This window comes from Panthera leo, chromosome E1 (assembly GCF_018350215.1).
Source record: "Panthera leo isolate Ple1 chromosome E1, P.leo_Ple1_pat1.1, whole genome shotgun sequence".
NCBI lineage: Eukaryota > Metazoa > Chordata > Mammalia > Carnivora > Felidae > Panthera > Panthera leo.
In genome coordinates, this window is record NC_056692.1 from 37,549,533 (window position 1) to 37,576,570 (window position 27,038).

At 54.0% G+C, this 27,038-nt stretch overlaps 1 protein-coding gene and 1 non-coding gene across 2 annotated transcripts in view; both read left to right on the forward strand.

Moving 5' to 3' along the window:
• The window catches only part of ARHGAP23 (Rho GTPase activating protein 23), a 71,913-nt gene that overhangs the window by 40,412 nt on the left and 4,463 nt on the right, over positions 1-27,038 (forward strand). Inside the window, exons 12-23 of the mRNA XM_042915242.1 lie at positions 3,739-4,059; positions 5,358-5,419; positions 5,696-5,826; positions 6,488-6,609; positions 7,000-7,155; positions 12,145-12,223; positions 14,985-15,058; positions 15,356-15,445; positions 16,237-16,362; positions 22,084-22,125; positions 22,684-22,780; positions 24,883-24,914. Coding sequence (XP_042771176.1) covers positions 3,739-4,059; positions 5,358-5,419; positions 5,696-5,826; positions 6,488-6,609; positions 7,000-7,155; positions 12,145-12,223; positions 14,985-15,058; positions 15,356-15,445; positions 16,237-16,362; positions 22,084-22,125; positions 22,684-22,780; positions 24,883-24,914 — 1,332 coding nt within the window. The remainder of the gene's footprint in view (positions 1-3,738; positions 4,060-5,357; positions 5,420-5,695; positions 5,827-6,487; positions 6,610-6,999; positions 7,156-12,144; positions 12,224-14,984; positions 15,059-15,355; positions 15,446-16,236; positions 16,363-22,083; positions 22,126-22,683; positions 22,781-24,882; positions 24,915-27,038) is intronic.
• On the forward strand, positions 7,836-7,969 carry LOC122207442. The gene has a single exon (XR_006196856.1). It is a non-coding gene; the product is annotated as a small nucleolar RNA SNORA70 (small nucleolar RNA).

Below are 27,038 nucleotides of genomic sequence, written 5' to 3' on the forward strand. Positions count from 1 at the left end.
ACCTTGTTGGGGCTCCTGGGTGGCTCAGTCGGTTAAGCGTCCGACTTCGGCTCAGGTCATGATCTCACAGTCCGTGAGTTCGAGCCCCGCGTCGGGCTCTGTGCTGACAGCTCAGAGCCTGGAGCCCGTTTCAGATTCTGTGTCTCCCTCTCTCTCTGCCCCTCCCCTGTTCATGCCCTGTCTCTCTCTGTCTCAAAAATAAATAAACATTAAAAAAAAATTAAAAAAAAAAAAGGGTCACCTTGTCACCCCCCCTCACTCTGACGTAAGAAATTCCCTTGGAGGGGCGCCTGGGTGGCTCAGTGAGTTAAGCATCTGACTCTTGATTTCGGCTCAGGTCACAATCTCATGGTCGTGAGATCGAGCCCCGAGTCGGGCTTTGTGCTGAGCTTGGAGCCTGCTTGGGATTCTCTCTCCCTTTCTCTCTGCCTCTCCCCACTTGCACGCCTGCTCTCTCTCTCTCTCTCAAAATAAAAATATGAACATGAAAACAAATTCCCCTGGAGGGTCATGTCATTTCCTGCTCTGACAATCCTGTCTGGGTCCAGCAGGTCTGTGGTGGTGGCCAGGGCTCATGGTCAGATGTGGCCGTGTTACCCGCCAGCCACAGAGTTTCCTCATCTGGCTCGTTCTGAGGGCAGAGGCCCCTGTTGGATGAGTGGTAGGTAGGCCACCGGTGCAAGGAAAGGAGCCCTGGGCTTGATGGGGGAGAGCCTCTGCCCTCAGGGTGCTCCGAGGATGATTAATTAATTAATTCATTTATTCAATAAATATTGATGAGCACTTACCCTATGCCTGTGGAGGCTGTAGGCTCTTGGCTAAGGATGTGAGAGGACAGACCAGTTCCTGGCCCCCAGGAGCTTCCCATTCACTGGAGAAATCTGCAACCAGCATTAAGCGGAGGTTACAGTAAGCACTCAGGGAAAATGAACAGGGTGATGTGAATTGCCTTTAATTCTGGAGGTAGCAGGGAGCTGCCTTTATTAAAAAAATGGTCAGTGGGGACTCCCGGGTGGCTCAGTCCGTTGAGCGTCTGATTCTTGATTTCAGCTCAGGCCATGATCTCACGGTTCGTGAATTCGATCCCCTTGTTGGGCTCTGTGCCGGCGGTGTGGAGCCTGCTTGGGATTCTCTCTCTGCCCCTCCCCGACTCATGCACGCTCTCCACTCCCCCCACCCCCCCCACCCTCTGCCTCAAAATAAATAAATAAAGGTTTTTTTTTTAAAAAAGAAAGAAAAAATGGTCAGCGAAGTCCTCACTGAGGAAGTGACGTTTGTGACATTTGATCTCAGATCTAAAGGACAAGAGGGAGGCCACATGGAGAAGTGAGGGAAGGGGCTCTGGCCAGAAGGGACAGCAAGAAAGAACGAAGGCCCCAAGAAAGGAAAGGGTTGGCTTGTTCACTAGAGAAGGGCCCCTGTGTCTTGACACAGCGAGAAAGAAGTCGGTGGAGAAGCTGAGTTTGGAGGGGGAGAGACACATCATGAAAGTTCTTGGGTTTGATTCCAGTGGCGGTGGGAAGCTACCAGGGAGTGCTAAGCAGGGGAGAGACACCATCTCGCTTACATTTTAAAATGGTGGCTGCAGGGCGACTGTCTGACTCAGTGGGTAGTGTGACACTGGATCTCAGGGTCGTGAGTTTGAGCCCCACGTTGGCACAGAGATTACTTAAAAAAAAAAAAAAACATGGGGCGCCCGGGTGGCGCAGTCGGTTAAGCGTCCGACTTCAGCCAGGTCGCGATCTCGCGGTCCGTGAGTTCGAGCCCCACGTCGAGCTCTGGGCTGATGGCTCAGAGCCTGGAGCCTGTTTCCGATTCTGTGTCTCCCTCTCTCTCTGCCCCTCCCCCGTTCATGCTCTGTCTCTCTCTGTCCCAAAAATAAATAAAAAACGTTGGAAAAAAAACAAACAAACATGGTGACAGCTGTGGGGTGGAGAGTGGATTGCAGGAGATGAGGGTGGGGACTGGGGAGGTTTGTGTCGTTGTCCAGGTAAGAGGTACTGGTGGTATAGACAAGGTGGTAGATATTGGGAAACGGTAGAGACCGGTGGTGTTTTGGAAGCAGCACAGGTATGACTTCCTGATGGGTTGGATGTCAAGGGTGAGGAAGGCGGGGGGGGAGTCAAGGGCAAGTCCTAGTTTTCTGGGCAACTGGGTGGATGTGTTGAGCTGGAGAAGTTGGGGAGGGCTGTGGAGGAATAAGTTTGGTGACAAAAATCAAGTACCCCGTGGAGTGCCTATGAGACATGCACATGGGGACACTGAGTAGGCAGTGGGAGGTGCAGGACTGTGGCTGGGGGCGGGGGCCGGGGGAGGATGCTGGACCAGGGATACCTTTGGGAATCCCCATCAGTAGACAGATGGGATTTAAAGCCACAGGTGTGGGTGACATCACAGGAGAGACATTCAGGGAAAGGGGAGCCCAGGACAAAGTTCTGGAGCTCCCCCTCCTGTAGGGCAGGGGCTTAGCCTCCGCTCTAGAGTCATGTGGGGCCCCATGATTCTTTGTTGTGGGGGGCTGTCTTGGCCATCGGGGCGTGTTTAGCAGCACCCTTGGCCTCTACCCACTAGATGCCATAGCACGTCTCCAGGTGTGACGACTGAAAATATGTCCAGATAAATGTCCTCTGGGGACCATTCGCTCCAGTGGAGAACCGCTGATGAGAGCATGTTGTGGGGGGCTCGGGTGGGGGGAGAAAACCAATGGAGGAGACTGAGAAGGAGCCAGTGGAATGAGGAGGAAAACCAGGAACCACGGGGTCCCGGATGCCAAGAGAGGGCTTGGAGAAGGAAGGAGCTGCAGGCTGGTAACGTGCCTCAGAGAGGCTAAGGGAAAGGCCAGGCCGGACGGAGAAGCTGCTTCGGCAGCACGAGGGGCCAGAGTGACCTTATGAGTGGCCTCTGAGACCAGGATACAGAGTAGAGTCTTGAACGAGGGGCAGACAAGCTGGGAGAGCAGGTGCGGTGGGGAATTCTTGATCAGTTTGCTGCGCAGGGGGCAGTGTGTGGACTTAGGAACGGCTTTACGAGGATTTTATGTAAGGTGGGCTAGGCTGGGTGGGGGCCTCGCTGCTGCTGTGGGGGCATTGCTGATGCCAGATGCTGTTGATGCTAGTATTTTTTTTTTTAATGTTTATTTTTGAGAGAGACAGAGACAGAGTGTGAGCGGGGGAGGGGCAGAGAGAAAGGGAGACAGAATCTGGAGCAGCCTCCAGGCTCTGAGCAAGCTGTCGGTACAGAGCCTGACGCTGGGCTTGAACTCACGAACTGCGAGATCATGACCTGAGCCGAAGTCGGAGGCTTTAACTAACTGAGCCCCCCAGGTGCCCCGTTGATGCTAGTATTGATTGATTGGTGGATTGATTTTTGAGAGTGCGAGAGAGAACTGGACAGGGGAGGAGCACAGAGAGAGGGAGACAGAGGATCTGACGAGGGCCTCACCAGCTGTGAGATCACGACCTGAGCCGAAGTCGGATGCTAGTGTTTAAAGATGCTGGTGTTTAAAGGAAGGTTGGGGGACTGAGAACGGTGGGTAGGGGTGTCCAGGCAGGTAAGGGGCTGGGCAGGAGGGTGGGGCAGGGGGCTCCTGGCCGTGGGGCGGGGTCCCCACTGCTGTGGCCGCCTGCAGCTCCCCGGGGCCCCCTCGCGCTGTGGGGGCGGGGAGGGCAGGCCCCGCCTCTCACACCCTCCCCCTTCCCGTGTCTCTCCCCCCCCTCCCCCCTCCGTGTCTCCCTGCAGAAAGCGGGCGGCGGCCTGCGCCAGTGGAAGCGGGTCTACGCCGCGCTGCGGGCGCGCTCCCTCTTGCTGAGCAAGGAGCGGCGGGAGCCCGGGCCGGCGGCGGCGGCGGGGGCGGCGGCGGCCGTCGCAGGTGAGGACGAGGCGGCGCCCGTCTGCATCGGCTCCTGCCTGGTGGACATCTCCTACAGCGAGACCAAGAGGAGGCACGTGTTCCGGCTGACCACCGCTGACTTCTGTGAATATCTCTTTCAGGCTGAGGACCGGGATGACATGCTGGGCTGGATCAGAGCGATCCGAGAGAACAGCAGGGCCGAGGGCGAGGTGAGGGCCCGGCCGCCTACCAGGGCTGGGGTGGGGCGGGGCGGAGTGGGGGGGGGGGGTGCAGGGAGGCCCCAGGGCCGCCCCTCCCCTGCCGCGGACCTCGCTTCACCGCTCTGAGCCTCAGTTCCCTCCTCCATAAAATGGGCCAACAGGGGGTACCCCCTGCAGCCCGACGTGCCTGGGCTTTGGCATAAAGAGAAAATTCAGACAGCGGCTCCCGGAGCCCTCGGCACCCTCAGTGCTCCCTGGCCGGCAGGAACACTAATAACTATAGGGAGGGCACGAATTATTATCGTTATTATCATTATTATTACTGCCTTGGGCAGGCTGTGGCACAGAGAGGTCAGCTCCCGGCCAACCTTAGGTCTTGCTTCAGAAAGCCGGGGTTTCTTATGGAGTGAATTACAGAATGCGGTGCCCCTGTGCCAGAACCGTGGCTTGCCCTTCTGACAGGGCTGGCCTGTCAGCAGGGCACCAACACATTGACCTTGGGAGGAGGCCAAGAGGATTGGCCTTTGGCAGCAAGCTGCACTGGTTGAGCCAAAGGCTTTGGCAGGGATTTCAGGGTAGTTTCTCAATGGCGCCCCCTCTTGGGCAGCTGCAGCTGCACACCCAGAGCCGGGGCTGACGTTTCCGTTTCACTTGCCCGCCCCCCTCCAGCAGGGGCCTGCACCGAAGTGCCTTTGCTCACGTGCACACAGCTCTGTGGGGGTCCTGAGCTCGGGGGCTGGTCTCTGCCATGAGGATGGTGGGCCAGGGGGAGAGGGGTGCCAGCACCTGGCCTCTGGGCCACAGACCCTCTTACTGACAAGAGACACATCCTTTGGCTGAACCAGGCTCTGCTCCCCTCAGGACATTGTCTTTCCTTACTGTAGGGAGGAAGGTACCTGGAATGTGTGGCCCCTGTTCTGGGGGGCCTGGCTGGGCTGTCCCCAGCAGGGTACAGTCAGGGGGTCCCACGTGACTTCCCTTATTGCCAGGGCTGCCAGTCCTAGGGGCATCTCCTCTGTGCCTGGCCAGGAATGTGATGAGTGCTACATGCACAATTCTGCAGCCCACCCCTGAGGTTGCCATGTTATCTTCTTTGTTACTGTGGAGGAGGCTGAGGCTCAGAGAGGCCAGTGGATTACCTAGGTCACACAGCTGGTGAGGGGGTGCTCGGGAGTCCAGCCCTGGTCTTTCTCGCTCCAGGGTGTGAGCCCTCCAGCTGGCGAAGCCGAGGCAGGGGTCAGGGATGAGGCCTGAGTTGGCTGGCTGTGGGCACTGAGGGGGTCTGCTTTCTCTTTCCTTTCCTCCAGGACCCCGGCTGTGCCAACCAAGCTCTGATCAGCAAGAAGCTTAATGATTATCGCAAAGTAAGGTGAGGTCCAGCTCTCATGAATAGTCTTGACCATGAGGCGGGGGGCACTCCAGACAGAGGTCATCTTCCTGGCCCACCTCCGGGCCCGAGGCAGCCTCTGAATCACCCTCTACGGGGGTGGGGGTGGGTGGGTGGGTAGGCAGAGCCTCCAGTCCCCAGGACAAGGAGGGATTCGTCAGGGCTGGAGGGGAGGTCTAAAGTGGTAGGAGGCTGGGGCAGGTGGCATGTTGGGTGACCCCAGATGAAGACTTTTCCTCTCCTCCTTTTCCTACACAGCCATAGCTCTGGGCCCAAAGCTGACTCCTCCCCCAAAGTCTCTCGTGGCCTGGGGGGCCTCAAGTCTGAGTTCCTCAAACAGAGTACCGCACGTGGCTTCAGGACTCAGGACCAGTCTGCAGGGAGCAAGGGTAGGAAGGTGGCTGCTAAGGGGGCAGTATGTGTGTGTGCACATGTGGGAGGGTGGGGGTCAGTTCTGTGGGTCTACATGGGAGCCAAGGGCTTGTGTGTGTGTGTGTGTGTGCGCGCGCACATGTGTTGGGTTGGGTGTGTGCCAGGATTATCCTGGTATGTCAGCCTGTGTGTGTATGCCTGTGAGGGTCTAGGGGCTTTCAGAGTCTCAGGGCTGGAAGGGCCTGGAACCTGATTTCCCTCCGTGACATCCCAGCTGGGTGTTCTCCAAGTCCCTGCCTGTGTCCCTTCAGGAGCAGGAGGCTCATCCTCTCTGGAGGTGGCCTTTTCCCTCTTTATACACTTTCGACTATTAGAAAGTTCTTTCTTTGGTTGTATCAGAATCTGCCACCCCCACCTTGTTGTTTTAGCCCTCGAGGCCATATAGAAGTCCTTACTTTCCTCCGAGGGCTGACTCCTCAGGAATAAACCCCCTCATCTCTGAGGCCTTCTCTCAGGATATAATTTCCCATCAGCCCTCAGCATTCCAGTTGCCTTTCTGATGGAGTCCCCACATGTCCAAACATGGGTGGGTGGGTGTGACCAAGCGTGGCTGCTGCCCCTCCCCGGCCGCCCCCGCCCCCCGCTCACCCTGACTTTGTCTGCCTTCTCCGACCCCAGATGACAGTGCTACCACTCCCAAAACCCCATGGGGCATCAACATCATCAAGAAGAACAAGAAGGCAGCTCCTAGGGCGTTTGGGGTCCGTCTGGAGGAGTGCCAACCAGCCATAGAGAACCAGGTGAGCCCCCGCCGTACTCCAGGGCAGGCAGAGAAGGGGGCAGACCAAGGCACAGAGGGTCAGAGCTGTGAGGGACTTTGGAACCAGCTCTCCGCCTCATCTTAGAGACACCGCGGTTGTGGGGGTTGTCGGGGGGCAGAGCCCAGGGAGGGAACAGCAGAACTGAGGCAGAGCCCGGAATCCCCGCCCTCCAGTCAGTGCTCCCGTGCCCACCGTGGTGAGGCTCTGGTGCCCGGAGACGGTGAGGGCCTTTTGTTCCCCTGCATGGGGCCCCCGGGCAGCAGCTCTGGCCGTGCACTGCTCCTGTCTTGGCCTTCCCCCCTCTTCTGGCTCACCGGTGGGGAATCCTGCCTTTTACCTTCCTAACACGTCTGCCCTGCCTGTCCCCAGCGGGTCCCCTTGATCGTGGCTGCGTGCTGTCGCATCGTGGAGGCACGGGGTCTGGAGTCCACGGGCATTTACCGAGTGCCTGGTAACAATGCAGTGGTGTCCAGCCTACAGGAGCAGCTCAACCGTGGGCCCGGGGACATCAACCTACAGGATGAGGTGGGTGCAGCCGGGGAGTCTGTGGAGGCGGGGAGGGGCCGAGGCGGCGTGTGTGTCTGTCGTGTTCCTTGTACCCTGCAGTGTGCCTGGCAGCGGGCCGGGGCACGAAGACGGGTGAGACGGGACCTGTCCTTGCGGGCCAGGCCCGGGGATGGGCATCCCCCCGACTGAGGCCTGACAGGTGCAGTCGTGGCTAGGGAGCCTTGAGGCAGAGGCTCGCTGGCAATAGTTTGGGGGCCTTGAGGATGAGTAGAGTTCACTAAACGCCGGTGAAAGCCGGGCGAGGGCATTCCGGGCCGAGGGAATGGCCTGGGCGAAGGGGTGGACCCTGAAGGTTTGCCAACAGTCGACTCACCTTCTCTGTAAAGGACCAGGTAGCAGATGTTTTAGGTGCTGGTTACCACGCGGTCTCCTCCCCCTCCTCCTTCTTTTTCTTCAGTCCTTTAAACACGTGAAAACCGTTCTTAGCTCCAGGGCCACACAAAACCAGGCCGCAGGCTGGACTTGACCCACAGGCTGTGCTCCGTAGACCCCTGGCTTAGAAGGGGAGCCTGTGGTATTTTCTGGAGCAGCCAGGACTTCGAATGGTTGCAACGTGGGAAGAGGAAGGGCCGGTCAGATGAGACAAAGCCGGCTCGTGAAGCAGTCTGACAGCCACACTTAAAAGTTTGCAGCAGGTTCAGCAGCCGGTTAAGCCGACTGTGCTCTTTCCCCATGGGGACCCAGGGTGCCGCGGCTGCAAACAGCAGCCTCCTTGGTGGTGTATGTAGCCTGTCGATTGTATAGGCTGCCCTAAGGGACCTTGGGGACAGCCTTTCCCAGTGGACATTGAGGTTTGGCCTCATGCTGTCTCCGGTCTAGGCTCCAGACAGGTATGAGGTATGGGGGGACGGGGCACCTTTGGAAAGCCCCCGGTCACGGTGGCCAAGGTCCGCATCGGCCAAGTCATCATGTCCATCTGTACCAAGTTGCAGAACAAGGAGTCTGTGATCAAGGCCCTACATAGGGCCAAGTTCAAGTTCCCCGGCCGCCAGAAGATCCACATTCCCAAGAAGTGGGGCTTTACTCAGTTTATTGCGGATGAATTTGTAGACGTAATGGCTGAAAAGTGGCTCATCCCAGATGGCTGGGGGTCAAATACATCCCTAATCGTGGCCCCTTGGACAACTGCTGGGTTCTGTATTCATGAGAACCTTGGCGCTGTCCCTCCCCATTCATGCCCACCACTAAGTTCCACTTCCTGTAAAAAAAAAAAAAAAAAGCTTGCTTTTTAAAAAAAATGTCAGTTCTATCTCAGTAAAGCTGGAAAAAAAACTAAAGAAATATATATATTTTTAAGTATTTATTTTGAGAGAGAGCGAGCATGAGCAGGGGAGGAGCAGAGAGAAAGAATCCCAAGCAGGCTCTGCCCTGTCAGCACAGAGCCCCACGTGGGGCTTGAATCTACAAACCATGAGATCATGACCTGAGCCAAAACCAAGAGCCAGACGTTTAACTGACGGAGCCACCTAGGCGCCCCCCAAAAAAATATATATTAAAAGAATTTAAAAAAATTTTTTTAATGTTTTATTTATTTTTAGAGCGAGAAAGAGACAGAACGCAAATGGGGGAGAGGCAAAGAGGGAGGGAGACACAGAATCCGAAGCAGGCTCCAGGCTCTGAGCTGTGAGCACAGAGCCTGATGCGGGGCTCAAACTCACGAACCACAAGATGGTGACCTGAGCCAAAGTTGGAGGATTAACTGACTGAGCCACCCAGGCGCCCCCCAAAGAGATATTTTAATGTGAAAAAAAAACACAGAATTTGCAGCAGGGTCAGTGTTTCTCAAACTGTATTCCCCCAAAAAGCTGTGGGAGGCTGGGAGCAGGTCAGGAACCCCGGTCTTTGTTCAAACTAGAGAAATCTGCTTTGTTCTGTTTTGAATGTCATTTTTTTTTTCATATTGGGTTTTCACGTATGCTTCTGTCTGGCAAAAAGGGGCTCTGCTGAAGAAGATTTTTGGAAAACCATGAATCTGGGCAATGAGGTCCCATGAGGCACATATTTAGTGAAGCTTTATGCGATACCTGACCGTCTTCCTGCCCTTGGGGAAAAAATGGGGGAGACAAGATCAGTACGTGTGGGACAGTGGCCAAGGGAAAAGGCTGCTCTCTCACCAAGGGCCAGATTGTGCGATGAGGAAGGAGAAGATGCCGAGGGCCGGAGCAGGTGGTAGACTTGAGTGTTGGAATCTTTGAAGCGTGAACGGGAGGAGGCAGGCGGACAAGAAGGCAGTCCAGGCTGGGAACGATGGCATTTTCCAAAATCCCAGAGCAGGGTCTGAGTGTCGAGACAGAGAACAGACCCGTTTCATTCCTCCTTCCTGGGCTTGCCAGTGGGGAGGATGAGGCCCGGGGCAGGAGGTAGAGGGCTTTTGATGGTGCCACTGAAGTCTTTGATCTTGACAGTGGGGACAATAGGGAGCCTTCAGTGGTTCTTCAGCTGGGGAGGCATAAATGAGCGTGGAGTCTGCTTTAGCTTATGTCTGACGGATACAAATGAGGGAGGCCCAGAGCGGGGCATCCAAGGGAGAAATTGCTGACATGGGGGAAGTGCAAGGGGCCAGGAGGACACGGTGGCCCCAGGGGAATAAGGAAGATGGGAGCAGCTCTAGGAGTTGACCACATGAGAGGGAGGAAGGGGGGTGCAGGGAGGAGCCAACGGTTGAGCTGGGGGCTGGTGGTATCTCTCTGGCAGAAACTGGGGAGTAGGGCCCGAGAGGGAAGATGTGTCAGGCAGGGCCCCCCCCCCTGGATTTGGGGTGATGGCACAAACAGGCAGTCCCCAAGAGTGCACTGGAGGATGGACACGGTGGTGTTGGGGCACAGAGTGGGACGATGGAGGGAACTGCTATGTGGGCAGAGGGTGGGCAGCAGGAGTGAAGGGCCAGGCTCCGTGTGGGACAGAGGAGGGGGGGGCTCAGGTGAGGCTGGGGATGAGTGGCAGATGTGTGCACGTGGGAGGGGTCCAGAAGCCTTGGGTTTGGCAGCTGGGAGATGAGAACAGCCAGGAGGTGATGGGGCAGGTGGGCGGTCCCTGTGCTGGCTTGGGGTGGATATGCCCAAAAGCACATTCGCCGGGGCTTAGCCAGGGAGAAGCATGGCCGGAGCTGGGGGGCAGCAGACCGAAGTCAGGGCCCAGAGTGTGCTGGGCCTGTAGTTTTGTCTCAGACACCAGTCCTGTCCTCTGTCTTGGGGACTGCTGGAAGTTAAGTGCTGTGGGCTGGGTGACCGTAACTCCTGATGAACCTGAGGGGGAGGGTATTGTTTGTGGGATGGTGTGGGGCCATTGTACTGAGTGTGTGTGTTGTGGAGCTGCGTGTCTTTGTGGAAGGTGTTACCTTGTTTTCCGGGCCTGAGTTACTCTGAGCCCTTCCGGTCAAGGCTGTTACCCTGGACTTTGCACGGGGTGATGGTGCCCCCTCGTGGACACAAGGGACAGTGACCGGCCATGCTTCATTCATTCTTGCATTCAACAATCCATTTATTTAAAAACAATTTTTTTTAATGTTTATTTATTTTTGAGAGAGAGAGACAGATGTGAGCGGGGGAAGATTAGAGAGAGAGGGAGACACAGAATCCGAAGCAGGCTCCAGGCTCTGAGCTGTCAGCACAGAACCCGATGTGGGGCTTGAACCCACAAACAGATCAGACCCGAGCTGAAGTCGATGCTTAACCAACTGAGCCACCCAGGCGCCCCAACCATCCATTTATTTAAAACAGGGTTTCTTGGGGTACCTGGGTGGCTCAGTTGTTTAAGCGTTCGGCTTTGGCTTAGGTCATGATCTTGCAGTTTGTGAATTGGAGCCCTGCGTCGGGCTCTGTGCTGACAGCTTGGAGCCTAGAGCCTGGAGCCTGCTTCAGATTCTGTGTCCCTTTCCCTCTGCCCTTCCCCTGCGTGTGCGCTCTCTCTCTCTCTCTCAAAAATAAGTACACATTAAAAAAAAACAACCCAGGTTTCTCAATCTTGATGCCTTGCAGAATAATTCTTTGTTGTGGGAAGGTGTCCTGTGTATCACAGAAAGTTTAAAAGCATCCCCAGACTCTGGTTGTGGAAACCAAGGGGGTTCTGTCCCTGGGGGTGTGATTCTGCCCCTGTTGAGAACTACTGACTTAGGCCATAAGGTGCCAGGCTAACTGAGCTCACTAGGTGGTAGGAGCACAGTGGGGGACAGGGCAGACAGGACAGGACAGACAGTCCTGCCAGGCAGGTAGGCAGGGAAGGAAAAAAATGCATACAACGGTGACAAAGTGTGGCAAGTGCCATGGAAGAAACAAGGTCAGGGCTGTTGTACAGATGACGGGGCAGGGGCAGTGGTGGCTGTGTTAGCTGTGACTGTCAGGGAAGGCGTCTCTGCAGAGATGGCATTTGGGTAGGATGAGGAGGCTGGCCTGTGAAGGGCAGGGGAGGAAACTTCTAGGGGAGGGAATTGGCATGTGCAAAAGGCCTGAGATGGGCAGGTGCCAGGCATGAATGACTGCTATGTCATGGATAAGGAGAGGGGGTCCAAGGGTGGCTCTCCACTAAATGGGGAGCCCTGGGAGGCAGGACTGAGTGCTGGTAGGCCCGAAGAGGTCCAACCACCAAGGAGGTTTCCCTCACTTCCGTCCCATAGTGCTTGCACCAAAGGAGGTACCTAGTACTTGCTGTGGGTGGGCAAATGCGGGAGCTCACTGGGCTTGCTGGAGCAGGGAGGGGTCGGGGCCAGCCGGTCAGGGGGCCGGGACCTAGCTGGGCGCTGTTCTGCCGCCACCACCCTGATGAGTCTCCTTAGGCCGGAGATTCCCTGGTCTGGGCAGAGCTTGGTGTGGGTGTACCCCAGGGAGGGCCGGGCCGGGCTAGACTAGCATGGAGGCTTGGGCACCTGGGCTGGGCCTGAGGGGGGCGGGGATGGGGTCTGCGCACCCCGCTGGGCCTGCCTGGGACCTGACGTCTTCGCCCTCTCCCCAGCGCTGGCAGGACCTCAATGTGATCAGCAGCCTGCTCAAGTCCTTCTTCCGAAAACTGCCTGAGCCTCTTTTCACCGACGGTGAGTGGGGGTGGAAGTGGAGGACGGGAGGAGGAGGGACACCTGTCTGTGCTGCACTCTGACCACTTCGTTTTATTGGGTTTGTTGGCTTTACTCATTGGGTTTTTTTTTTTTTTTTTAATGCTTATTTATTTATTTATTTATTTAATTGTTTTAACATTTATTTTTGAGAGACAGAGAGAGACAGAGTGTGAGCAGGGGAGGGGCAGAGAGAGAGAGGCAGATACAGAATCCAGAGCAGGCTCCAGGCTCTGAGCTGTCAGCACAGAGCCTGACGTGGGGCTTGAACTCAGGAACCGTGAGATCATGACCCAAGCCAAAGTCGGATGCCTAACTGAGCCACCCAGGTGCCCCAGTGTTTATTTATTTATTTTTTTTGAGAGAGAGAGAGCAGGGGAGGGGCAGAGAGAGAGAGAGAGGGGGAGACACAGAATCTAAAGCAGGCTCCAGGCTCCCAGCTGTCAGCATAGAACCCGACATGGGGCTCGAACTCGCAAACCGCGAGCTCGTGACCTGAGCCAAAGTTGAGGCTTAACCGCTTGAGCCACCCAGGCACCCTGGGTTTTTGTTTCAGTACAAGAGAAACATGGGCTCGTAACAAACTTAGTATAGATGCAAATAAAGAACCCCCGAAGGTCCCTGTCACTCTCCTAGTCCCTATCCCTGGAGACTGTCCTGACCCTTTCTGAGCATTTGCTCTGTGCCAAGCACGGCTCCCTACAACAACTCCATGGAGTAGGTACTATTATCTCCACTGTACAGATGAGGAAACTGAGGTTAAATCATTTGCCCAAGGTCACGCACGTTGTCAGTGTCAGAGCCAGGATTCAGCCCCAGGCTTCCGGCTCCAGAGCCCAGCTCTTGACCGTTCGCTGATCTGTTTGTTTCCCCAGACCCTCTTACACATGTGACGGAGGCAACCATGCATAGATAGGGTCTAGAGTTGGGTGAGTTTGCCTGCGTGCTGGCAAATGTTTGCCATCTGGCTCTCAAGGGAAAAAAGCCTTGATCTGTAGTCTCCATGGTGCAGTTACTCCTACTGTGCCTTATTTCAAGCTACCGATAAGCTGCCACCAACGTGGAGTCAGCAGAGAACACCTTTGGCCCTCGGGAGCCGGTGTGAGCAGGATTCAGCACACCCCTGGGGGTGGGGGGGTGGGGGTTCTTAACAAAAGGAGGCTTGTCATTCTGAGATTCATTCGTGTCTGTACAAAGAGCTCTACCCCGTTCTTCTTTTAAATCAACCACCTGGTAGTTCACAGTCGGAACAGACTATAATTTGCCTAATCACTCCCCTATTGATGGATATTCAGGTTGTGTTCAAATTTTTGCTCTTACAAAACACGTTGCAATGGCTTTCCTTGAAGGTGTCCCTACACGCCCGGATCGGTGTCCTAGAGGTGGGTTCCTAGACTGTAGAATTTCCAGGTCAAAGTCCTGGTCAACATTTTTGAAAGCTAATGTCAAGCTGCCCTCTGAGAAGAAGGCCCTAGTTCATACTCTGACCAACAGCATAGGAGAGAATTGGCCCCATCCACCCTCGATGTTATCAGCATTTTATTAGACTTCTCTTAATTGGTTGAGGGAAATGTCATCTCGTTATGTTTTCATTTTCATTTCTTTCATTATTAGGGAAATTAACTATCTTTTCATTAGTTTATTGGCCTTCGCTGTTTCCTCTCATTTCCTGTTCAGACCGTGTGCCCATTTTCCTATTGGGCTGTTTGTCTTTTTTGGTATCGATTTGTACGAGACAAGCTCTTGTGTATTATGGGTATTAACCCTTGGCTAGTTTTTGCGGAGATTTGCTCTCGGTCTGCCATTTGCTTATTAACTGTTCAGGGCAGAAGTTGAAAACAATTAAGTGTAGTCAAAGCTGTTCATCTTTAATGGATCCTGCATCTCGTGTTTAGGAAGGCCTTATGGTTGTAAAGACGTTTTCTTGGTTTTCCCAAGATTTTAGCAACTTTGACATTTGGCTCTCTCATGCGATCACACGTTTGTGTATTCTTATGTGGGCTGGAAATGGATTTTTGTTCCCCCAACAAGATAGCTAATTGTCCCAGGGACATTTATTGACCCCTCCATCCTTCCCCACTGATTTGAAACGCTGCCTTTATCACATAGTAAAGATCCACGTGGCCTGTTCCCCTCCTTTCTGTGTCCTTGTCCTTGGCCAACCTCCTCCGTGAGGCCCAGGCTGCTGAAGCTATGCTATCTTTTTAGCGCGTTTCAGTATCGGATAGGGCAAGCCCTCCCTCGTGACTCTTCCTTTACAGACTGTTCTCCGCTCTCCTTATGCATCTACTCGTCAGATGAATTTCAGAATAAACTTAGCCTGTTCCATGTTTTAAAGTTCCCCATGCACTTCTTCTGAAGGGAGTTGGGGGGCATTTTGACACAGGTGGGGTGGGCGTCTGGAGGCTGAAAGGGCCCCTCCCTCTTTCTAGGTAACCTCTTCTGACCTTGTGGTGTCCTTGTCCCGGAGCCTGGGACGAGGACCTCTTTTCCAGTATCCACGTGCGGCTCAGGTCCTGCTTCTTCCCAAACACACCCGGGCTGCCCCAGGTCGGGTGCGCCCCTGAGTGCAGCTGTAGTGGGTTTGGTCACATAGACACGAGGTCATGGAGCCGCCCCCCCCCCCCCCCCCCCCCACCGATGCTGAGCTGGAGCAGCCTGGGCCTCCTCAGCTTGGAAGCACCGTGAGAGTGGGAGAAGGGACTGCCTCCCACCTCTCTAAAGAGTCTTCACTGTGTTCTAGACAAATACAACGACTTCATCGAGGCCAATCGCATCGAAGACTCGAGGGAGCGGATGAAGACGCTCCGGAAGCTGGTAAGGAAAGAGAGAGACGCCCTCGGGCAAAAGGCACACTGGGCCTGGAGAGCACCACCACCCCCCCCCCCCCCCCCCCCCCCCCCGGGGAGGCCTGGAGCCCAGTGCCGCCACTTCCCTCTGTGACCTTGGAGACGCCCTTCTCCACTCTGGGCCTCTGTTTCTCCATCTCTCCAAGGGGGCTGGCTAGAAGGTGGTTTCCAGACCCCGGAAGTATGGCGGTGGGAGCCCCTGTGGGGTGTGCTGGGGAGATGGGGAGGCCATCACAGCCCCATGCCCCTTCTCGCTCCCGCCCAGATCCGGGATCTCCCAGGACACTACTATGAGACTCTCAAATTCCTCGTGGGCCATCTGAAGACCATTGCTGACCACTCGGAGAAAAACAAGGTGGGGGGACTCTGGCATGGAATGTGGGGGAAGGAGGCATATAGGGTCCTTTCAGCATATTCTAGACTCTTCCAGGTCAGATAATCCCAAGGCCCTCTAGGCACACCCTCCTCTGTAGTCACTCTGTCCCCACCCCACCCTTCCATGCCAGCCAGTGCTTCTTCCCCGGAGGGCCATCTCCGGAGTTTCTGAAGGGTCTCGCAGAGGCAGAGAGCCACAGTCCCTCTGTGTCTGATGGAAATCTATCCTCGGATTTAGCTCAAATCCCTTGCATTGCATTTTTCTTTCTTTCTTTTTTTTTTTTTTTTTCCTTTTTTAAAAAATATTTTAAGTAATCTCTACACCCAACATGGGGCTCAAACTCATAACCTTAAAATCAAGCGTTGCTCACTCTACAGACTAAACCAGTCTCTCATGCCACATTGTGTTTTTCTAATCAGACCTCTGTATTTTCTGGTTCTGCAAAAATGAATGGAGCTATAGGAATGCTCCCAGTTTTAAAATACCCTTAGAACCTCCAGCAGGTCCCTATTCTGGCATCTGTCACTGTTAGCACGGTATGGGTGAGCAGGCTGGGCACTGCTCTCGGCTGCTAGGCCTGGGGATGAGCGAGGCTGAAATCTGGCCTTGTGAGGCATTGCCTTACCCAGCAAGGAGGTGTCCATCCCCTAAGCCAGGCATAGCTCAGGATGGGCCGTGGGCCTGAGGGGCCTGGGGTGAGGGAGGTCTGGGGGACTGGAGGTCAGAGCTCATGGGGTGTTGATGCTGACCTGCTTTCCTCCCCTGCCCAGATGGAGCCCAGGAACCTGGCCCTGGTCTTCGGGCCGACGCTGGTGAGGACGTCTGAGGACAACATGGCGGACATGGTGACCCACATGCCTGATCGCTATAAGATCGTGGAGACGCTGATCCAGCACGTAAGCAGCCACTCCAGGCGGAGGCCATGTCCCCCTGGGCATTTCGCTCCTGCTCGCCTGGGCGGATGTGCTCAGTGGAGGGTGAGGCAGCTTCAGCAAATGCTCCTGGGATGGCACATGCCCTTCCAAAGCGATGGGCTGCGTTTCCGGACCAAACAGGAATGGATCCTAGAATCCCTGTCTTTCTAGGATGTTCCATTCCCAGCAGGAGAATCAGGAGGCTCCTGAGCTTCTAAGATGAGGGTGAGGGTCAGAGGGCAGAGGAGGGTCAGGGAAAGTGCTGCTGGGTTGGACAGCCTAGGGGTGAATGCAGGGGCACGTTCAGAAGGGGGCCCCAGGAAAAGTGTCCTGGTAGAAACACGCAGACGGGTGTAGGGAGCAGGGGCAGAGCTCTGCCTTGCCGCCCCACTGAGGCTTGGGGGAGCAAATGGTGATGCCCGGGGAGGGGACGCAGATGAGGCAGGGCGGAGCAAGGGCTAAGACAGGATCCTGCACTTGTCCTCTGTATGTCTTGGGCTGGTCTCCCCGCTTCTCATGGCTCCCAGAAGCACCACAAGCCCTGTTGTGTCTAAGGAGTCTAGTTATTGTCCAGGATGGGATGAGAACCTAGAGCGGCCAGCAGAGGGCGCAGGAGGCTTTGGTCCTTTAGAGCCAAACTCAGGGCAGCGCCTCCCCCTTCTGGGGCCCTAAGGGATGCTTTTATAAATCCTAGATTTTCAAGAAAAAAAAAAAAATCACGGATTTCCCATTTCCAAATCTGCCTGTGGATGGAACCCAACCCCCTCCTGCCAGGAGAAATAAGACTGGCAGCTGGCCAGCGGAATGGGGTCCTCAGCGTCTGCAACGTCACAGATACTTTAGGGAAGGGAAACCAGGTCATGTTACTCCCATTTTACAGATGAGGAAACCGGTGCTCAGAGAAGCAAAGTGACTTGCTCAAAGTCACGCAGCTTATAAGTGGCAACCCCAGGATTGTAAGCCAGCTTTGTCTGACCAAAGTTGGTGCTTTCCTCGGCCCCTGCTGGGAGGCCAGACTCCGGGGTCCATCCTAGAGCTGGCTTGGCCGGCCAGGGTCGGTGACGTGAGGCAGTGGGGTAGACTTTGGTCATGCCGACTGGCCTTGCCTGCTTATTTCCTTCCTCCACTGGGTGGTCAGGGCTCTGAGCCTTGGGAGGGAACGTCAAAGCCTGTTCTCATTCCAACATTTCCCTTAGTCTGGGAAAACTTATCCCTTGGAAAATTTCAGCTCCCCAGTCTAACACGTGGCCCCCGGAGCCCCTGGAGTCACGGGCCCAGGCAGGATCGGACCTCGGCAGAGACTTCTCTGACTCTGGCTCTGAGCCCCTGGCCCGTCAGCGGATGGCTGCAGGTCGTGGGTGACTTTGCGGCCATCACCTGGCCTCCCTACCCGGGGCTCCTGTCCTCCCAGTGGCAAGTCACCAACCAGCTCATTCCCATGTTTACTAAGTCAGCTGCAACCCAAAGACCACGTCAAGGCATTTGTTGGAACATGATTGCCGCTCTGCATACACTGGGATCTCTCAGCCTCCGCACTAGTGACCTTTGGGGCCAGATGATTCTTTGTGGGGCTCTGTCCTGTGTAGCGCAGGATGGTTAGCAACATCTCTGGCTAGATGCCAGGAGCCTCCCTCCAGTCGTGACAACTGAAAATGTCTGCCGACTTTCCCAAATGCCCCCCCCCCCCCCGGGGACGGGAGGCAGAGGCACCCCGCTTGAGAACCGCTGAGGTAGCAGTTGAGGGCACTGGCTCTGGAGCCCGCCTGCTTGAAGTTCAACTCTGGCTCTGCTCCTTACATGCTGTGGGGCCTTAAACAAGGGACTTACCCTCTTTTTGCCTCAGTTTCCTCATCTGTAAAGTGGAGATGATAATAATGCTCACCTCACACGGTAATTGTGAGGGTTACATGCGTTAATGTCCGTGAAGCACTTAAAATGCCACTTAGCGGGTAAGAGGTGTTATATGAATTAGCGACCACCATTATTGACCTCATCGGCATCCCAGAGGCAGGTGCAGGTGCTGGGATGCAGAGGTGACTGGAACCCAGGCCCTGCTGTGAAGGAGCAGTGCCTCAGTGAAGATGTCATTTCTTCATTCTCTGGGCTATCGCCAGGGAAGCCCATGGAAGGACCTAACCCTGCCCCGGCTATAGGGCTGGGAGCGTAGTCAGGGGCGAGTTTAACTGTCTTACGACACCCGGAGGAATTTAGCCATTCAGAGCAGGGAGAAAGCGTTCCAGGCACAGGGATGTGCAAAAGCAGGGTGGCACCAGCTAGCGTGAATTCTTCCAGAAAACTCTGGGCTACCCGGAAGCTTCTGGGCTCCCACAGCACTTTTGGGTACCTCCAAACCGAATTAAAGGCTGGGCTTCTTAGGGCTCCCTCTATTCAGCCCGTCTCTGGGGACTGCGCTTTTTCTTAATGATGGCTAACATTCATTGTACATTAGCAATGTGTTGTACTAAATATTTTACACACGGTATTTCATTATTTTTGAAATGTTTAAGCGGAGGGTATAATTGACATGAGATTAGTTTCACGTGTAACAACACGACCATTCAGTATTTGTATATATCCGTGAGATGATCAGCGCTATACATATACCGTCACCGTACATAGTTACAATTGCTTCTCTGGCCATGAGAATTTTTCAGTCCTTTTCTCTTAGTAACTTTCAAAAACACAATGCAGTATTGTTAACCACAGTCATCATGCTCTAGGCTACGTCCCCGCGACTTATTTATTTTGCAACTGGAAGTTTGTACCTTTTGACCCCCTTCACCCCCTTTGCCCACCCCCCACTCCCGGCCCCACCCCAGCCTGTTTTCTGTACCTATGAGCCTGGATTGCGTCTATCTGTTTGTTTTAGATTCCACATGTGAGAGCATACGGTACTTGTCTTTCTCTGTGTGACTTGTTTCATTTAGCATACGTGGTACCTTCAGGGTCCATCCATGTGGTCACAGATGGCAAGATTTCCTTCTTTCAGTGGCTGAGTTGTATTCCATTTTATATACACGCCACATCTTCTTGACCCATTCTTCCATCAGTGGGCACTCAGGCCACTTCCGTGTCTTAGTTGTTGTAGATAATGCGCTGCAATGAACAAAAGGGTGCAGATATCTCTCCTTGGTGTTTTTGTTTTCTTCAGATAAATACCCAGAAGCAGAATTGCTAGATTATAGGCTAGCTCTTTTTTTTTTTTTTTAAGTTTATTTGTTTATTTTGAGAGAGAGAGACAGAGAGAGAAAGCACAAGTAGGGGCAGGGACAGAGAGAGAGAATCCCAAGTAGGCTCCACGCTGTCCGTGCAGAGACTGACTCGGGACTGGAACCCACGAACTGTGAGGTCATGGACCTGAGCAGAGGTCAAGAGTCGGATGCTTAACTGACGGAGCCACCCAGACATTCCTGGATCGTAGGGTAGTTCTATTTTTAATTTTTTGAGGAACCTCCGTGCTGGTTTCCATAGTGGCTGCACCAATTTACATTCCCACCAACAGTGTGTGACAGTTCCCTTTTCCCCACATCCTCATCAACACTTGGTATTTCTAGTTTCTTATAATAGCCATACCGGATTTCATGTTCCTTCTCACCACAATTTTAGAAGTAGATACTCCTGTTAGGCCCATTTTACAGATAAGTAAATAGACTCAAAGAAGTCATTTACCTGAGGTGGACTTGAGCCCGAGAAGACTGACTTTCGATCTTGCATTATTTCTTATCCTCTCTTCTCTTTCTTGTTGCTCTCCTTTGCCACTTATTTGAGTTAATAATATGCCAGATTGTGACGAATAATAACTGAGGTTCATGGCACATGGTCATAATCAACCTGCAAGTCTCCTTGTTTCCCCCTTCATCCCTGACCCCACTTTGCTCCCGCCATAATTACCCAGTCTGATTGGGCAATACGTATCCTTTCAATCCACGTTCCCTGTCTTATTGTATTTATTTATTTTTCAACAAACAGTATTTTTTTTAAGTAATGCCCAATGTGGGGCTCGAACTCATGAGTCTGAGATCGCGTTGCACACTTGCAACTGAGCCAGCCAGGCGCCCCTAATATTCTGTGTGTGTTAACTTTTGACCAGTGAGCTTAACTCATTGATTCCAATTTCTGTGTTGTTGGGACTTCTCTCTGCCGTCTTAAGTGTCATTTTTTGTTTACCCCATTTTCATTTTATTTCTTTTCCATCTGTCCTACCTTGCTTTCGATGGATTGATTTTTGTTTTCCCGATATGAAAATTACATAATTTAGGGGAGCCTGGGTGGCTGCTTGGTTAAGCATCCAGCTTGATCTCTGCTCAGGTCATGATCTCACGGTTCATGAGTTAAAGCCCCGAGTGCTGACAGCGTGTGGAGCCTGCTTGGGATTCTGTCTCTCCCTCTCTCCGCCCCTCCCACGCTCGCTCTCGCTCTCTCAAAATAAATTAAAAAAAAAAAAAAAGAAAATCACACAATGTATAAAGCCCAATCTGTGTTTAATTATACAATTATAACAGCCCATACTTATGCTTCACTCTCACTGATTATTCCTAAAGCTCATCAATATCCATTGTCTTCCTTCCACCACATCTAAAAACCAAGTGCCTTAGTGTACTGTCACCCATCACCGGTTTCTCCCTCTGTGTTCGAAATCCACAGTGTCATGGATATACTTTGTGTGTGTACAGTTGTATGTGTATATGAGTATCCTTGCTTGGATCGACCGTGGACATTCATCCTGACCTCTCCGAGCTGGTCACTCCACCCCGGGGTCATTTCTTAACTGTGCTCCTATACACAGTTAAGAGAATCTTTGTGCAGCAAGCTTTCTGATGTCTTCAAGTAGCTTTAGTTCACACTCAACTGAGAGTTTAGCAGGGTATAAAATTCTAGGCTCAAAATTCCTGCGTTTGTAATCCAGCAATACAGGAAAATACTACTTATCTTCTTATGTCTGCTGCTGCTGCTGCTGAAAGTTCTAGTTACAGCTGATGCTCATTTGTAAGCAACCTTTTTTTTCCTCCAGAAAACTTTTAGGGTTTTATCCTTAAGATTCTCAGATTTCACAAAACATACTTACGAATCAGATTTTTACTTTATTTTCTATCCTGTTTGGCATTTATGTGAAAACTCTTTCCTGCCTGCCCCTCAGGGAACCTCCTAACATTTCCCTCCCGGCACTTCTGTCTTCTGGCTGGGGGAGAGAGTGGCAACCCCAGTAGCTAATGTGGTGCCCAGGGCTCTTCTGGCTGCCGCAACAGGTGGGCCTTCTCTCTGCAGTGGACCCAGCCTGCGCTAGATGGCACTGCTGTCCCCGCTTCTGGCTTGCGGTTGGGAGCGAGCCCCAGAGATGTGTTCTGGACAATATCTAGTGAAAAACAGGCGGAGAAGCTTTTCCTGAACTGGCCCTCCATCAATCCTCAGCCCTTCCCATTCCAGGCTGCATTTCCCTCCAGCACTGGGGTCCAGCCTTTTCTCTCCTCAAGGGTTTCTCATAGTCTGTGGGGTTTGGTCCTGGGAATCCATGTTCCCTTGGGAACATCCAGTGACCAGGCCAGCCTGGGGGTTGTTGAGAAGAGGGAGGACCTTCTCCCGCCCCATTCCATATGGCGTCTGAGTGGAGTCCTCTGGACTGTGCAGGTCCAGAGCCCGTGTCTCCGTCTTCCCTCAGCCCCTTCCCACGCTGAGTTTCACCACTTCCTTTTGTCTCCTCTGCAGTCAGACTGGTTCTTCAGCGATGACGAGGACAAGGGAGAGAGAGTAAGTGATGCAGAGGGAGGGTGGAGTGGGTCTGGTCTGAGGTGGGCCTGCATCTCAGGCTGGGGGCCGGGAGGGGGCAGGCAGTAAGACTCAAGCAGGGGAAGGTCCCTGCCCTTGGGGCTTCCCAGTCTGATGGAGGAAACATAGGCCCTCTTCTCAGGAGCCTCCAGTCTAATGGGAGACACAATCCTTGCCTTCATGAGTCCCCAGTCTAAGGGGGGAGGTATAAGCCACTCTAAGGAAACTGAGTCCAGTAGCAAAGGCAGACTCCACCTTCCAGTCTTATGTGGAGGATATAGATCTTAGAAAGATCCAGTCTGATGGTGGAGACACAGCTCCGGCCTTTGGGGTTCAGTCAAGGTGTTGGAGAAGGCACAAAACAGTCTAATGGGGTACGTGTAGGACCTGCCTTCAAGAGTGCCTGGCTGATGAGAGAGACAGTTGGTGAGCCCCAATCTGATGGAGGAGTCATGGGCCCTGCCTCAGGTTACCCCGTTTTGCGGGATCCACGGTCCAGCCATCTGAGGACATGCTGGCTGACCCTCCTCCTGTTTGCAGACTCCTGTGGATGACAAGGAGCCTCAGTCAGTGCCCAACATTGAGTACCTCCTGCCTAACATTGGCAGGACAGTGCCCCCCGGTGACCCAGGTTCAGGTGAGTGCAGGGGCTTGGGAACGGGTGGGAGTGGGGGTGGGATTCGCATTCCCAAGGGTCCCAGATGCCTGGCCAGACGCCCAGCTTCCCTGCTCTGCCCCAGCGGGGCCCTTCCCTGCCCCCACCACAGAGACCTGGGCTGTGGCAGGGCCTTCTCCACTCTGGGGAGGTCTGGCTTGCCTATGGGCCCGCTTCCTTGTCTGCTCAGCTGCCCCTCCCCGGGCTGGGTAGGGGCTTTGTTCGCCCTCCTTCACTGGTTTCCTTCCTAAGCTTTTTATTTCTCATGGGCTGTGTCCTTCTGGGCATGTTCCTCTTTTTAATTTTTCTTCCTTTTCTCCTTGCACCCCTCTGCCCCCTTCTCTCTTCTCCCTGTGCTCTCCTCCCGCCCCTGAACCCTGCCTCTCTCTTCTCCCCTTCCCCTCCTCCAGCGGACCTGTTGGAGATTTAAAGGGTACAGTGTGGCATTTGCGGCCTCGGTCACTAACAGTGGCGGGTGATTATAAGAAGGCTGGGCAGGCCCGAGGGGCAGGCAGAAAGGTCCCGGGCTGTGAGCACCTCACCCTTGACATACCGGCTACCCCCACTTGTGAACAACATACCCCCACCCTAGCCCTCCCATCTGAAAGCCCCTTCTCAGGAGGAAGGAGGCATTTGTCGGAGCCAGATCCTGGCCCCTTGCCGGGAAGTCTGGGCACCGCATGACTGCTCCCTCACCTCTGTCGCGGTCCCCAGACTCTGGGCTTTTCTCTGTGCTGAACCCGGTCACCTCCGGTTATCTGGACAGGGGGAGGCTTGGCTGGTAGGGGGACCCAGCCTGCGGGACACGAGTGATGTCACTCTCAGAAGCCTCTCTATAACTGCAGCTCCTGCCTTGGTGGGCTCCGAGGGCTGACTCTTCCCGCTTCTGAAACCAGAGCCCCTGGTCACTCAGCCCCTAAGTCCTGTTTCAGGGCCGTAGACTCTCATAGCAGAGCAGCCCCTCTGCCCAAGGCATTAACTTCTCCCGCCCTGTGGGCGGGCCGCCCTTCATGAAGGCTCCTGTCTCTGACAGAGGCCTAGCGCAGCACCCCTAGTTACAAGAGGCAGGCTGAGGAGGGAGCCAGGGGACAAGGTGGGTGGGGATGGCAGAGAGGAGCCCCCCGTTTCTTCTAATCACCTGCTGCCGCTCCCCTGCCTCGTGTGTGTCACTGTGTGGTTGGCCATCTGCTCCTCTCACCGTGTGCAGGGGAGGGGTGGGGAGGAGGACTCACTTGCTTGCCAGAGAGTGTGGATTAACTGTGCCTGCCCACTGCCCCGTCAGACCCCGGGAGGTCCTTAGATCAGCTTACCCCCTCCCCGGTCCTGGAGAGGACACTGCCAGGATTTGGTTGTGGTTCCTTCTCCACCCCCAGTGATCTTAAAGGAGCGGGACCCCAGTCCTACTGATGTTATGATTTTACTCGTTCTCGTAACTCTGGTGATAAACAGGGCCTTGCCCCCAGGAAGGCAGATGGACCAGGAGTCTGGAGGCGGAGCCTATCAAGGCCCTAGTCACCAGCGCGCTCTGCCTCCTGGGTCCCACCTACTTGGTGTCTGCCCCTCGACGCCATCATTCACAGGGTCCCTCTTCTTCCTCCTGTCCCGGAAGTGGGGGTGGTGGTGAGGGTGGAGGTAGGGCGCCCCCTTGTCTGTGCACTGTGTGGTCTCCATTTCTCCAGAGCATCTGTGATTCGCTGTGTTTCATTGTGGTTTCCGTGGACTGCGCCTGATATTTGGCATTTTCTCTCTAGTGCTTCAGAGTAACAGGGACAGGAGGGGAGGGGAGAGGACCTAGGCCCAAAGAGAAGCCCTCCTTGCCCTTGACCCTGACAAATGAGGGTCTCACAACTGGCAGCCTTGACGTCATTTCCTACCTCGAAAGGAAGTGGTGATTGCCATCAATACCGTCCCTGGGCCATGGGAAATGACACCAGAAGCCCATCACACTCCCAACACCTGGGGAGAGCTCAGATGTCTGAACTCCCTGGTTCCTGAAGCCTCCGGGGAGAGGGAATCGTGTTCACAAGGCAGCCTTCTCCTGCCCCGATTTAACTTTCCTTTGTATTTCTCTCTCTCACCAACAGATTCTACCACCTGCAGTCCAGCCAAGTCCAAGGTAAGTGCCAAAGCAATTCTGAAGCTTTCTCCCTGCTTAAGCCGTCCCACTTCTTGATTTTGGCCAAGGGAATGGGGAGAATTGCCGTTGGATGCTGAGGAAGTTGCTGGTCACAGGGAAGGAAAGTAGGAGGTACTGTGGGTACCGTGGTAAGCAGAAAAGTCACTCACCGTGGCCGTGCTGGGTGAGGCATCTGGTGAAATAGAAGGATCCGGCCTGGGAGTTAAGCGACCAGGTGGCCAGGGGCAGTGTTCCCAGTGGCTAAAAGCGCACAGTCCGCGGTGCCTGGGTGGCTCAGTCGATTAAGGGTCCGACTCTTGATTTCGGCTCAGGTCATGATCTCACGGCTCATGAGATCGAGGCCCGTGTTGGGTTCCGTGCTGTTAGCGCCTGCTTGGGATTCTCTGTCTCCCTGTCTCTCTCTGCCCCTCCCCCCACTCGCGCTCTCTCTCAAAATAAATAATTTAAAAATTAAAAAGAAAGAAAAAAAGCACAGACAGTCCTGGGTCTGAGTCCTGCCTCCACCACTTAGCTTCAGGACATCAGGCAAGTTGTTTAACCCCTTTTCTGATCCTCAGCTGCTCACCTGTCAATGAAGTGTAATATTTCTTCTTATAGCCACAAGTATGTCTGCTGTACTTAATATTCTTTTTGGAGGGCCCAAAGCAGGCAGAAGGAAGGAAATAACAAAGATAAGAGGATAAATCAATGAAATTGAAAACAACTGAGAAAATCAATGAACCTGAAGCTGGTGTTTTGAACCAGCTCTCACAGCCAGCTACTCGCCGTCCAGGGCCTGCCCTCTGAGACAGAACCCATTAGGCAAGGATGTAGAGCTTGATGGCCAAGGGGGTTGGTGTCTTAGCTCTGGCTGCCATAACAAAATACCACAGACTGGATGGCTTAAATGAGAAAAATTTATTTTCTCACAGTTCTTTTATTATTATATATTTTTTCATGTTTATTTACTTTTGAGAGAGACAGAGACCGAATGTCTCTTGAGAGCGGGCCAGGGGCAGAGACAGGGAGACGCAGAATCCGAAACAGGCTCCGGGCTCTGAGTTGTCAGCACGGAGCTCGACTCGGGGCTCGAACTCATGAACTGTGAGATCATGACCTGAGCTGAAGTCGGACGCTTAACCGACTGAGCCGCCCAGGCGCCCCATTTTTTCTCACAGTTCTTGAGGCTAGATGTCCAAGATCAAGGGGTCAGCATGGTCAGTTTCTGGTGAGAGCTCTCTTTCTGTCTTGTACATGGCCGCCTTCTTGCTGTGTCCTCATACAGCAAAGAGAGATTACAATAGAGAAAGCTCTCCGGTGTCTCTTTCTATAAGAGCACTAATGCCACCACAAGGGCATGACCTCATTACCTCCCAAAGGCCCCATCTCCAAATACTATCCCACTGGGGGGTAGGGCGTCAGCATACGAATTTGGGGAAGGGGACACAATTCTGTTCATAGTAGTGGGTGAAATCACTAAACTCTGGTGATTGAACTGGACTCATGTCTGTCCGGGTCTCTAAGCACTGGCCAGGTCCCAGCGAGCCCAGTGTGCCTGACACGCAGTGTGCCTGGGGGGACGGGGAGCTCACTCCGTCATAAGACTTCTACGGCAGGGAGCAAGTTCATTATAGTGACCTGAATCTAGCCCACCCATCGCTCCTGCTAGCCCCCTGGTTTCCCGTAGCCTCTCCTGGGCTGACGCCTTGGCCTTTATGTGAATGTACCGACCTCTACATTCCTGGAAGTGACCATTATGACTGCTCTGCTTCTGTAACTAGCTGGGATGAGAGGATAATTTGATCAGATGGTCCTAGTGGCCTCACAAGCGCCTCAGAGAGCACTGGCCAGAAAAGACCGTGGCACTGGCTACCCTGTGCCTCAGGTTGATCAGAGCAGAACTGCCAGATCGCACAACTCCGGGGATTGCCTTCTGGAGCCGTGCAGCATTGACCGCCGTGGCCCAGGAGCCGCATGCCTATGAATCCTGACTCCCTGACATGCTTTAGCTTCCTCAGAACCAGCTGATGTGAGAGAGAGTACATAGGATGCGGTGGCCACACGAGGCATCTCTGTGTCTCCATTATTATACCGTGGCTGAAACAGGAGGTGACCTGTGAGAAG